This window comes from Hipposideros armiger, unplaced genomic scaffold (genome assembly GCF_001890085.2).
Source record: "Hipposideros armiger isolate ML-2016 unplaced genomic scaffold, ASM189008v1 scaffold_155, whole genome shotgun sequence".
NCBI classification, from domain to species: domain Eukaryota; kingdom Metazoa; phylum Chordata; class Mammalia; order Chiroptera; family Hipposideridae; genus Hipposideros; species Hipposideros armiger.
The window spans coordinates 2845458-2859103 of NW_017731505.1; the positions used below are offsets into that span (position 1 = coordinate 2845458).

The 13646-nt window shown below is 47.9% G+C and overlaps 1 protein-coding gene across 6 annotated transcripts in view; it reads right to left on the minus strand.

The window, feature by feature from the left end:
- Positions 1-3427: 3427 nt before the first annotated feature.
- Positions 3428-13646, minus strand: part of SHROOM2 (shroom family member 2) — a 64221-nt gene continuing 54002 nt past the window's right edge. For 4 of the 6 annotated variants that reach the window (XM_019651198.1, XM_019651199.1, XM_019651200.1 and 1 more), the window contains 2 exons: positions 8843-9115; positions 3428-6238 (listed from right to left, as the gene is read on the minus strand). In XM_019651198.1, coding sequence (XP_019506743.1) covers positions 5972-6238; positions 8843-9115 — 540 coding nt within the window. In that variant the 3' untranslated portion in view covers positions 3428-5971. The remainder of the gene's footprint in view (positions 6239-8842; positions 9116-13646) is intronic. The other 2 variants (XM_019651197.1, XM_019651196.1) reach the window with 2 other exon arrangements.

Consider the following 13646-nt stretch of genomic DNA (forward strand, 5'->3'; position numbering starts at 1 on the left):
GCTCACAGGCGCTGGGATTAGAAACACTTACAAGCACGACCCCCACTGGGCAGTGAGCCATGTTATGCTGGGTCCGTCTATTGATACGATATTGGAACTCCACTTTAAAGCTCCTTTCAAGATACCAGGTGAAAGGACTCAAGTTAGGATGAGATATGAGAAAAAGGTCTTTAGATGAGGCGAAAAATGGGAAAAAAATATATCAAGTTTTCATTCTGAAATAATTTCAGACTTACAAGAAAGTTGCAAAGAGCTCAGAGATCTGGCCACACACACCCAGACAGAAACTTACATACCCTGGTACTATGAACAGAATCAAGACATCAACGCTGACACAATGCCATGACCTACAGAACTTCACCAACGGTCCTTCGTCTGGCCCAGGAGTCACTCTGGTCACACAGCACATCCTGTCAGGTAGGTTGCCTTTGGTTTCCTCTAATTTTGAACCTCACCTCTGTGTATCTTTCAACACCGCAGCACCTTCCAAAAGAACTGGTCAGTTTTGCTTTGTTTTGAAAGAAGCCCCCCCACTTTGGGTTTGTGTGATGTGTTTCTAAAAAGAACGTCTCAGAAGGGAGGTCGTGTCCATCTTTGAGCTTCCTCCATGCAATGTCCACTTGTCTCATTCCTGAAGTTGTCAACTGTGCAGACGAGAACGGGCTTCCCCGCCTCCCCTACGTGGTCCTTGCTAAGGCGGATGACACCATTTGGCTGAATTTTATCACCAGGTTTAATTGAGGAACGGGTTCACCATGCAGCTCATAAGCTTAACCTGCAGAGCTTCTCACGGCCTGGTCCTTTCAAGGTCCTGGTGGGGCCAGCCAGCAATGTGATCGCACGATCCTATGCTTTGGTGTAATTTGCCAAAGGTATTTTCATGGCATTCAGTTAAGTCCACCATCTCTTTCCTCTCCACCTTCCTTTCCACCTCACTCTCCCGTTTCACGTGGTATCACAGGCGTTTTCGGGATCTGGCAGAGAGGTAGCCGAGTGGGAACACAGCATGGATTTAGTGGGATACATTTATGTGGGTTGTGAATATTCAAGATGCAGCATATACAAGAATAAACACCGTGCACTGCTTTGCTTCCTCTTATTTATTTTAACCTTATTGGGGAACATTGTGTTTTTCCCAGGACCCATCGCTCCAAGTCAAGTTGTTTTCCATCAGTCTTAGTTGTGGAGGGTGCAGCTCAGCTCCAAGTCCAGTCACCATTTTCAATCTAGCTGCAGGGGGCACAGCCCACCATCCCATCCAGGAGTCGAACTGGTGACCTTGTTGTTAAGAGCACGTGCTCTAACCAACTGAGCCATCTGGCCGCCCTGCTTTCTTTTAATGGGAGATGCAGGAAACACTCGGAATGCCTGTGCTTGCAGGGTACAGGCCTGTGGCAATCAGGAAAATGGAGCGAGTGTGATGTGTCCCCCTGCTGTAGACTGTGTGGCTCAGTGTACCCAACTCAGCTAGTCCTAAAGGAGTCCGAAAGCCCACGCCAGAGCACACACCAAAGTGTCAGGCATATACTCCATCAGTCTGAGCACACAGGAGCTCAGGGGCAAAACCTACCCGTTACCATCAGTGGGACACTGGATGTGGCACAAGGGTCACCAGGTCACACGCCTGCATAGCCCATCATAGCAGCAGCCTACAGCTGTGCTTAAACTGCCCTTTTGTATTAACTGATCATTTCAGAACTCAAAGACAAGCTGACGTAGCCAGGAAGAAGCCAACGGTAACAATGTGTATGGTACTTGGGCGCTTTTTAAAATCTGCAGTGTGTGTGAATGTTTTCCTGTTCTCAATATATTCACTCTTCTACCTCATCTTGAATATTTTTTACTTTTTTATTTTTATTGGGGAAGAGCCATGGTCACTGGTTACACATTGCTTTCATGCTACAATGGCATAGTTGACTCTTTCAGGGAGGGCGCAGCTCACAGTGGCCCATGCAGGGATCGAACCGGCAATCTTGGGGTTATCAGCACCACGCTGCATCAACTGAGCTAAACAGTCACCCCTTGAATAATTTTTATTATTCAAGGAGCCCCTCCCTCTCGATCATCTAACCGTCAGGTCCCACAGACCTGCTCCATAACAGAAGCACTTCAAATCCCCCCAGCAACCAAAAGCTATCACCGTGTCTTGGGTGGTTTTCACATTCTGCTTCTGAGGCAGGGAAGGATTTTTCCTCTGGGTCCAGGCTAGCGCGATGAAAATGGAAGAGCAAACACTTACAAGGCACTTTTCTGAACCCAGTTCAGCTCTAAGCATGTTAACATGGATCAGCTCACTTGATCTCACAACAGCTCTTCTCCAATGACAAAGGAGGAAAGTGAGGCTTGGAGAGGCTAGGCCACGTGCTCGCGGCCATTCGACTAGGAAGTGACAGAGGTGGCTTGGCTGCAGGCACTTGGCTTCCAGGTCAGGATACTTTTTTTTTTTTTTTAAGATTTTTATTGGGGAATTGGGGGAAGGGGAACAGACAAGTTGCTGTCTTTTTGTTCTTCAGTCTAGTTGTGGAAGACGTTGCTTCACTGGCCCAAGTTGGCATCATCATTGCGCTCTTCCCGGGCGAGGCAGATCAGTTGCCAGCTTCTGGACGGCCGCTCACTGCAGCTGCTGGCCGCTCACGCTGGCCGCTGGCTACACACGGTAGCCCATGGCAACCCACTGCAGCAGGGACTGCAGCCTACGCCGTCGCCGGTGACCCACGGCAACCCAGCTCCAGGTTGAGCTGCTGTTCAGCATCTTAGCTGTAGAGGGCAGTGTCACTGGCCCTCATATGTGGGATCCGAACTAGGGCCCTTTGGCATCCCAAGCCAGTTCTTAACCAACGCGCCACTCGGCTGGCCCAAATCAGGATACTTTTGACAGCCCCAATTCTTCCCATCTCCTGGTATCCACACTCGGCCGGCCACAGGGCTTTACAGTTCCCTTCACTACGGAGGTTGGGTATGTCCCACTCCCTTCGACTGTGGGTTGAGCAGTGGGACTTGCTCCAGCAGTGGCAGCTTAGTAGATGTCCTAGGACCAGAGACATGAAAAGAACCTTTGTCACCAGGTTTGTTCTCGTGTGCACCTGCCATGGACACACCCAGGCCAGACTGCTGGCCCGAGGGAGATGACAGGCTCATGGAGCAGAACCGCTGATCTACAAATTCACAAGCTACAGAAATACTTTTCCCTGGACACTGCCAAGATTTTATAGCTGTTTGTTATACAGCATTACCGCAGCAGCAGCTAACCGATACAACCCGTGTCCCGACTTTTCCTGACTGCAAAGTGATTGGCCTTAACTAGACTAGCATAAGGAGTTACACACATACAATCAATCGCACACAGTCAAAGGCTTATGACATATGATGAGGACATTCTCATTCTTCATAAAGAGATGTAATGTAGGTAAATCAAAGACACGCTCCATTCACTCAAAGACACTATTTATTTTGTTAATGTCAAGCAGGGTGATCTGTTGGGAGGTAAGTGGTTAAGTGTCGGGCATGAAATCTGTACACATTTTTCCACAGTGAACTGCAGGATACAAGCCACAGGCAATGGCCCTGACTGAAAACTCACTATACAGAACGTTCCACGGCTGAGCTATGACAGAGAGTGAGGAATCAGCCACCACCTACGGATGTCAAGGGCGAAACATTAGCACCAGATTGTTTTTATATGCAATAAGATAACTATATACAACGTTATGTACAATGACTCACTGAAATCTTTGGGTCCCTGCTAACCAGACATGTCAGAGGCAGCCAGGGGGGTGGGCGGGACCACTGTGATCACAGGTGCTTTGCTCAAAGGGTGATAGCATCTATATTGCTATGTATACGAAAGTCCTCAAAAGACATCAAAAGGCTGGATACAGACACACAAATTCTATTATTCACATTTTACACACGTATCATCATAAACGATCACAATACTGCATCAGAGGGGAAAGAATCACAGAGAAAAGCTTTGCCTAAATTAAAAACCAAACACCCTGAAATCAGTGTGGTTGTCTCCCCGGAGGAGAAAGATGGAGGTCCATGGACAGCCAGCTCAACCTTTTCGGATGTGACCCGTTTTCACAGTGAGTGACTACACCAGGTGGAACGGAGGAGGGCACTTCATTGGCAGGTGTTTCAAGTCAGATATAGCTTAACTTAACAGGCATGAAAACGTCTAAAAAGGCCTTTCTCTTTCTGGCGTGGGTAGGTTGCCAAAAAGAGTGTTTCTGGCCTGCATTGCTGAGGTATGCCTGTTTCGACCCCTCTAAGGGCACGTTGATGTCAAGACAGTGGCCCAGGAGTCTGGCTCATGAAGCGAGGACAACGGTCCTTAAGACATTTGTGTGTGTGTGTGTGTGTGTGTGTGTGTGTGTGTGTGTGTGTGTGTGTGTTTTGCTAAGGCAGCAGTCACTGCTGACAAAGAGACGTCTCCCCACCTGTTGGAAACTTTTTATGGGAATGAGGAGAAACAAGGATTAAACGGATCCCTCCATCAAACAAATGTCCACATACTACCTTGACATGAACTCATCCGAGGGGTTCTCCCACTGTTAATCACGCATGTAAGCAGACAAGCATCTGTGAAGAAATGTGCCTACGATGATTTAGGTAAAAGTACGTACGTTATAATCAAGCCACTGGTAGTTGGCCATCTTTCTCCTATGCTTATCTCCCATCCCTATCTCATCCTCTTTGGTGAATTCTTTTGCCCACATTTTTATTGGGCTGTTTGTTTTCTTACAGTTGAGTTTTCAGAGTTATGTATTCTGGACACAATTCCTTTGTCACATATAAGATTGGCAAACATTTTCTCCCAGTCTGCAACTTGTCAACTGGAAATCGCCAGCATGACAGACAGTGTTTTGTTTTTAAGTGAATAGACCCTCTTTAGAACCTTGCAATTTCAACCAAGAAAAAGGGCAGAGTACACTCGGTGGCAGCAACACTGTATAGTCCACGGCAACTCTGAAAAACCAGAGGAAAGGTTCCTATAATACATGGAACGTGGCCCTCACGTCGTGGTGACAGATTTAAAGAGGCGAAAATGGAAAAGTAGCCAATGCTCATTAATGATCCTACACACACAAAACAAATATTCTGGGGGAAAAAGTAATTTAAGAAGTATGCTGTTGGTTGGTGTCAAGAAACAAACATCTAACAAGCACATCACTACTGGACACAACTTTGAGCCAAGTCATTTTACGTCGCAGGAAAACATTTGGGTCGTGCTGTCAGGTGAGACGTACTAAAGCTTATGTGCTTTGTGGGTGTGTTCTCAAGGATGCACACAATGTAAGTGGCCATTTTAGAATGCGTGAACCCAACGCATAGGTTATTCATTTCACAGTTGGTTTTTTAACCACGTGGAAGCTATTCCTCTCTCCGAAATGTTAATAAATTATCATCATCATGGTTTTTGCTGGGTCAGAGAACATCATTATATGACACAGAGACAGTGAACGATCAACACCATTGGACGGACACGGAGAGAACATGGCAGGCAACTCATGCCTCGGATGGATCACAGGAGATGATGTGCGCCGGGGTTTCCCGTCTCGTGCCCCTTAAAGACTCACTCGGCTGCTTCCTGAGTGGTTGGTTTGGCATCTGAAGACGGGAGGAATGGCGGGCGGCCACTGCCAACCACCCCTTGCATGCACTACGGGACGGAAGCCCACGGTCTACACTGCAGAAACTCGCCGTCCACCAGAGCCGAGTGGCCTGTGCTGTCGCTTGTAAAGGAAAATGGCTAACCGTGAGTCACTCTGCTCAGCATTCAAAAGAGAAACTAGACAATTAAATAAACCATCCCAAATAAACACGAGAGTTATTGCTTTTGTGACAGCCATTTCGCTAGGGGCGAAGTCTCACCAGAGGACATCAATACAGGCTGGGGTTTCCACCTGCACCCTGGGGGATGGGGCTCGGAGGTCCGGGCTCCGTGCGCGCCCCGCTGGGGATGGGCCTCCTATTTGCCCCTCTCGGGCTGAAGGCTGTCCAGCAAGCACTTCAGCTGCTCTTCGCCCAGGTGTATCTTATCCTCCAGCTCCCGCTGCTCGATGATAAGGGCTGACTTCATCTTCACAAAGTGCTCATAATCTGCTAGGCTCTCGTCGCTGAGATAGCTGGCCAGGATGTCGAACACGACGCGTTCCCGGCGGTCCAGGTTATCTTTGAGTTCCTTGGCATCTTCATGCTGCTGGACGAGGACCCGCTGCTTCTCGAGCAGTGACTGCTATGAAGGGAGACAGAGACAGACAAGCCCGGTGAGGACCAGGGTGAACGTGGTGGCTGGAGGAAACACCGGAGACTGGGGTTTTGGGGGACTGGGCCGATGACAGAGACCCCAACCTAAATTAGGGAGCAGAGGTCTGACAAGGTGAGCCTGGAAATATGTGAATGTGGCAGCGCTCCTGGGCCCCTCCCACCTGCGACGGCTCCCACCGGCCATGAATGGCTATTGGAAATAGCCATGATGCACACAAGAGTAAGCAGGAGACTAAAAACTACAGAATTTTGAAATGCTCAAAAGGTGCAAAGGGCTTAGGGGTCGTCTGTGTGACAAAGGCCTGACAAGGCTGTGGCCAAGTGGGTACAAGGAACAGATTCTAACAGAATTCCAGGGCAGCACTGCTAAACCCTTCTGGCAAAAGGAGAAGGAGTCCTTTCTAAAGAGGGCACATGAGAGAGCAGGGGAACATAGGAGAGAGACGCACGGCCGTGGGGGCAGGTTCCCTCGTTCCTTTCAAGGGTTCTGCTCTGGGGCACACAGGCGACCCATTCCCAAAATGTGGCACTCACAGCCATGTTCTGCCTGCAGAACACGCCCTTCCATCCCCCACACTTCCCAAGTGTAATGAAATCTAAGAAAGGAACAGATGAGCTCATTACATGTCTTCAAATGTCGGCTGGGGGAGGGGCCAGGAACTCCTCTACTCGCTGTGACTTTCTGATTTTTATTTGGGTGTCACACAGGCACCCTGTTATCCTGTCACTTTGCCACTTGGCCGAAGACAGTTCTTAACGGCCACGTGTGTACATCCAGGATGCGGCCACACTTTGCAAAATGCCGACACTCTGAAAGAGCTTGGTAAGGATGAGCTGTTGTTAGCTGCAAACAGAAAGTGCTCTTGGAGTGAGGCTTCTAGGAACTGCCTCGGACCACACAACCTTGCGGTGTACCTGCCTATTTCTGGGGGACACCCAAACGTCAGGTGCTGGTGAAACAAAGGTATGGTGTATCTGCATGGGAAGAGGCAAGGCAAAGCCAATGAGTTCCAATCCAAAGGGAAAGAGACCTTAACCAATTCCAGAAATTTGGTTCAGGCTACAATCAGCGGGGCTCCCTGGTGGCTAGAAGCCTCAGAGACTGACAGAGGGCTTCATGTGTCCGTTCATGTGTTCATTTTCCTACCTGAAAAGATGGAGGAAGCCTTCCGAAACCTGACTGCACATCTTCTAACTCGTTGGCATATCTGTCTCTGAAAAAGCTGAGCTTCCTAAGGTTTGACCACCTGACACAGAGGTTCTCATGCGACGCTGGCTACAATGGAGACCCGGCCACTGCACTGTATGTGGACGCGATAATGGGATGTGGAAGGTGAAACTGCATCGGCTATGCACAGCCAAGGGGAGTAACCACCTGCCTACTCCTCATTGTCTAAAACGGACCCCTAGGGATGTAGTGAGGGCTACAGGGCCTGGTACTCAGGAAGACCGCATGCATAGTCCCTAGTGTTGTGACCCCTTCTGTCTCGCCAACATTCTAAATCTTGACTGGTTCCACACACGGGGAGGGAAAGGTGGATGAAAGATGAGCTGACTGCAAAGACAATACTATTTTTTCATTTAAATCAACACTTGAGAATTTCCACTTATGTGTACATTAAGTCTCCCTTTCCCGTTCATGTTATTTTCCTAAGTCCCTTCAGATAAGATTGGCAAAGATGGCAAAAACAGCAAAATAGAATATGAACATAACCCAAGGGGATGAGGGTCCGAAGCCCCAGTTGCTTTTTAAACCCTTATAAAGTATGTTCAATGGTAGTTACTCACGACTAGGCTAAGCACAGGTGAGCAGCAATCTCAAAGCGTCGTTCTTTAAGATCTTTCTTTGTAACCCAAACCACTCTTGCCTGGAGTAAAGGGGAAGGGGGGGGGCTTTTCTGTCCCCCTTTTAGAGAAGTTAAGATGTCTTATTACAAAGATGGTCACTGTGAAGACCTATTATGTGCAAAGAACCAAGTTAGATGTGTTGCTGATGTGAAGTAAAGCCGATAAAGTAGATGGCATTTTCCTCAATTTGCATTTGGAAAAACTAAAATACAGGCCCACGGAGAAATGTCCCTAGTCTCCCACATTGGGAAAGGGAGGAAAAGACTTGGACGAGTCCTAAGACTCTCTCTAGCCTACTAGCTGCAGTGTTGGTAGTTACCATCAACAGTAATAATCAAATATGGCTATCAGTGAGGGCTCAGTCTGTCGGAAGTGGGTGAGCGGCACTGAGGCACTTACATGTGGGCAAAGGAAAGTCTCAGAGAGATGATTTCCTAGGAAAGGTCTTAGTGGTGATCAGTGGGGATATGTGAAAATATGTCAAAAAGAATGCCCAGTTCTCCCTGAAGGTCACAGTGACCCTGGAGCGCAGTGACAATGGCTGTCACTCACTGCATGGCTCTCCCTCTGTGACAGGGAGAGACAGTGCCCTCCGCATTCCAGCATCCTCTTGCACTACAAGCTGGACAGGCCCCTGTATGTGCTTTGTGAGGTTCACTCAACAACCCCAAGGAAAACCTCCCCCCCCGCCCCCGATTTCCAGGTCAGACACATCTGTACCTACCCGATCCCCAGGGGAAGTGCTATCATCCAAATTATTGAGGGCGTTCTCCACCCGGGCCAGGCGACCCGACAGCGACAACAGGAGGTTCACCACTTTGTCCAGGTCCCCGATAAACATCCGGAACTTGTCAAACTCGTTGGGTTTGCAGACGTCTTTAGCGATGGCCTCCACCTCGTCCCCAAGAGCACTGTTGGCCTGAATGTCCTCCAGCAGGCTCTCCCGGGCTCCCCGAAGCACGTGCAGCTTGCGCCCGATGCTCTCGATGAGCTCCTGCTGCGGGGAACAGGGCAGCATGCAAGCACTCGTTAGGGTCGCCCCCTGCCCGGGAACCTGGGGCCTCCAACCATCGCAGCAGGCCCGCCGGAGTCCCACCTATGGAACTTGGCTGACCTGGGCACAAGCAACGTTGCATCATCACATAAGACAGGATTTCTACGACCAGGGAAAAGGATAATGGATGCTTCAGTCACGGGCATTTAATTTAGAAATCAAACAAATGAAACCTTTTCCCGTCCTCGTAGTGTTCAATCAGCTTATACCAGAGGTGGCCCCTCCAGGCTGCCCACGGTAAACCTCATTTCAACCTAAATCTTGGCCAAAATGCTCAGGGTCTGTGTGATACTGTGTGTTTCACGCTGTGAAGTTCCCAATGTAAAGACTTCCACATATAGGAGCTATAAGAGTCTTACATCCAGTACTGAAGTCCATGATTAAAAAGCATCTTCTGCATAGAATTAGCAATTAAAAATTAAGACAAATAGGGGCAGCCGGTTAGCTCACTTGGTTAGAGCGCAGGCTCATAACACCAAGGTTGCCGGTTCGATCCCTGTATGGGCCACTGAGCTGCGCCCTCCACAACTGGATTGAGACAACTACTTGACTTGGAGCTGATGGGTCCTAGAAAAACACAATGTTTCCTTCCCCAACTCCCCAACACTGTTCCCTTCCCCAATTTCCAAATAAAATCTTTAAAAAAAAATAAAAATTGATAATGAAAAATAGTAATAATGGAAAATCCACTAATTTGAAAGGCACACACTCTTGGTTTTTCCCCTTGGAAAGACCACATGGCATCTGGACATGGCTTTTTGCTTTTCTAGGTCATCAGGTTCTAGTTGCTCAAGATGTCAGGACATTTTCTTCCCTTAGTAATTTAAAACTGTGTGTCTGGATTTCTTGGATGTTCTCTCTCAGAGTATGAGTCTGTGTGTGTGTGTGTGTGTGCATGCACAAGTGCGTGTGTTCACGCTTGTGCATCTGTCTGGAAAGGGTGTTTAGATCAACTTCGAATCCCGCAGCTGAGAAGGTAGCCATATTTGAGATATTCATCACTTGAAGGGAAAAGCACCAACTGGGTTTCGGGGATAGAGAACTTCCCAAATTCTTGCTGGCCATTAGTCTTAACCTGAACAAATACTGTAAGCATTTTAGATGACTATGGATGAATGAGAACCCCCAGCCAGTGCTACTGGTAATTTTTCAGCTTCACATTCTTCTTTTTTTTTTTGAGCAGGAATAACTACTTTTTTTTTTAATTAGTTTTAGGTGTACAAAATAACATAGCAATTACATATTTATACACCTCACAAAAATGATCACCCCAATAAGTCTGTCTATATTACCCACTGGACACTATAATATATTATAATATATAATATAATATTATTATAATATTGCTGACCTTGTTCACTATGTCGCACTATATATCCCCATAACTATTTTTTTAATTAGAGTTGACATTTGATATTATTTTATACTAGTTTCAGATGTACAGCATAGTGGTTAGACATTTATGTAATTTATGAAGTGATTCCCCCTGATAAGTCTAATGCCCATCTAGCACTATACATAGTTATTGTATTACTGATTATATTCCCCATACTGTATTTCACATCCCCATGACTATTTCGTGACGACCAATTTGTATTTCTATTCCCTTCCCCTTTCTCACTCAGCCCTGCAACTCCCTCCCACCTAATACCATCAGTTTTCGTCTCTGTATCAATGAGTCCATTTCTGTTTGTTCGTTTAGTTTGTTTCTTAGCTTCCACATATAAGTGAGATCATATGGTATTGTCTTTCTCTGTCTGACTTATGTCACTCAGAATAATACCCTCTAGGTCCATCCATGTTGTCACAAGTTGAATTCATGATTTTTTAGCAATTACACTAATGAAGATTTCATGCCAGTGCATGAAAATGTGCCTTCAAAACGTCCAGTATCAGCTGGGCTACCTTGAAATCGGGCACGCTGGCAGGAGCTCAAATTCCTTTAGCGATTCCTTTATATATGTCTCACGTCAATTTTTATTAGAAACGCTTTCCTCTTCTTCCTTAAAGGGCCATTCTATGAAGTGCAGACATTGACTTTCAAAGATTTCTGAGATGAGATTTACTAGCCTGGGCAGCATACAAATCAATGGCTCTCAGGTGCTGAAGCCTTCGCCCAAGTTAGAATAAGTGACCAGCAAGCCTATCCACCAATTTTCTGCAGCAATGGCATTCAGGAAGCAGGTGGTGGCAGAAGCTGGCCTGGGTCTCGGCAGAGGCATGGCTGCCTCTCAACTGTCAGCCCCACACCCTACCTTTTGTCCCAGTCTATGGGGGAAATGAGGTCTTTTCTCTCTGCACCTTGCACCCTGCTCTTGGTTCTAAGGAAAACCCATAACTCTCAGCGATTCCAGACGTCACCCAATCTGCCATGTTTGGTTCTCCAGAAGAAACCCCACAATTCAACTGAGGCACTTTCTGAGCAGGGTCTGCCTGAGCTGCCCCGGTATGGCAACGTGCGTAGCATTCCTAGTATTATGCTTCCCACCAGCCACCTGAAGTCCCTCGCTGCGTCCCTATATCGAGGCTTCCCTTTTCTTGTCTCTGTCCTCAGTCTCCTAAAACAAAGGGCCACCTGATTTGGCACTCGGCTCTATGACCACCCAGGGTCGCTGGGACCATACCAGCCCAGGTCCCTCTGGAGATGCTTGGTGTACGTGGAGTTAGGGTCTTGCTGTTTTACCACTGAGAGGCCAATCAAGTGTGCCTGCATGGCCATGTTCGCCTCGTCTCACCTGTGCACACTTTGCACAACGTGTGACCCAGCAGATCTGCAGGTCAACTGGAAAGAAGGGAGAAATGACAGGGCAGCCATTCCTTGTGTCACATCAGTAAGAAAAGCAGAATTACTGAGCCCCTAACCATAGAGAACTGTGATTTACACCACATGCTCCTTTAGGGTGAAATCACCCAACATATGCTTATTGAACTAAAAATGTCAGTCAGCTTAAGAATTTAATCGTGGAGGGGGGGATGTGTGGGGGGGGCTGTCAGGAGGCAAGCTCAGTGACTCCTCTCAATCCCAAAGCAAATGGACAAAGTGCCCACAGACACCAGTGAGTGCCAAGGTGAGCTGCTTCCCAAATTCACTACATCATGAGAAACGAAGGTGCGCTGTAAAGAACAGAGTCCTCTCCATCCAGGGTGTGGACGGAGCTAAAACTGCCCTAACTGTACGTAGTTTCTAGCTTCAGGAGAGGACCTGACAACATTTTTTATTTTATACTTAAAAAAAAAAAAGGAACAAGCACCAGAATAAAACAAATGGGCCTCTGAACCAGCTAACGGGCCTCTCAACCTCCCACGACAGAAACCTCTTATTTTTCATTTTCTTTTTTTAATTCCTCAAACCAAAGAGCTATTGTTTCCTAAATGAAAAGTAATTTTCTATTATGCATGCATCACACTATTTCTTCTGGAACACGTCTGTCTATCATATTTGGAATCAACCAGGAGCATTTCTTAACCACTGACAATACAAGCTGACTTTCAACATAATCCCTTGCGCAAAGATCTTGTCAAAAAAAAATTAATAAATCAGGGGCGAGGAAGGCGGAAGATGAGGAGGTCGCTGAGAGCTGGGAGGAGGCGGCAGACAGCAGGGAGATCCAAATTTCCTCCCAACATGCCCACTGTGACTCAGGACGATAGCCTTCCCACGCCCCTCACCCCCCAATGGATATGCATCCTCAAGGGGCTCACCAGAAACGGTGTGGTCAGCAGCCCCAACTCCACCAGCAGGCCAGCCCTTCCCGGCAAGTCCCCAGCACAGCAGGAGGCAAAGTAGGCCGAGGCCCAGAAGTGGATCCAGGGCAGCGCCAGCCCCGAGGAGGAACAAGAGAAACCCCTCCTCAACAGGCCGACCAGGATGTCCCAATCCAAAGACAGCGGGGCAGCCCAATAATGTGATCAGACAGCCTTCGGGCCCTGATGGGTCACAAGGCTTCAAACAGTGCAGATAAATGCGGGCAGGAAAGGATGCCACAGTCCCCGCCTCCTGGGTCGTCTGCCACAGGTCACACTGCCGTGGCAGACAGCTGGACTTGAGCAGAGGGGACAACCTGAGTTACCTGCACCGTGATTCCCTTTGCTCTGCTCACTGTGACCTTGAACCCCATGCACTGTGACCTTCCCCGTTGCCCCCTTCCCACCCAGTGTGATTGGCACATCTACAAGGGCTGTCCCAAGTCAACGGAAAGGGAAAGGGTGGAGGTTAGGGGAGAGCTGGGGGGACCCAGCGAGGACTCAGAGTAGAGAGTCAGACAGTGCCACTTGGCCACTTGGGGTCAAGCCAGCGCCAGCAATAAGTTTATCATGCTCATTAATTTGGGATTTCAAAACACAAATGAGAGCTCCCGTCCACCCACCCCCAAGTGCATGTCTTCATCACTTAAAAGCAAGTTCCTTTTGAAAACATCCTTTTTTTTTCCCCCCCTTCCTATTTTTGTGTGTTTATACAACTATCTGATTTGCA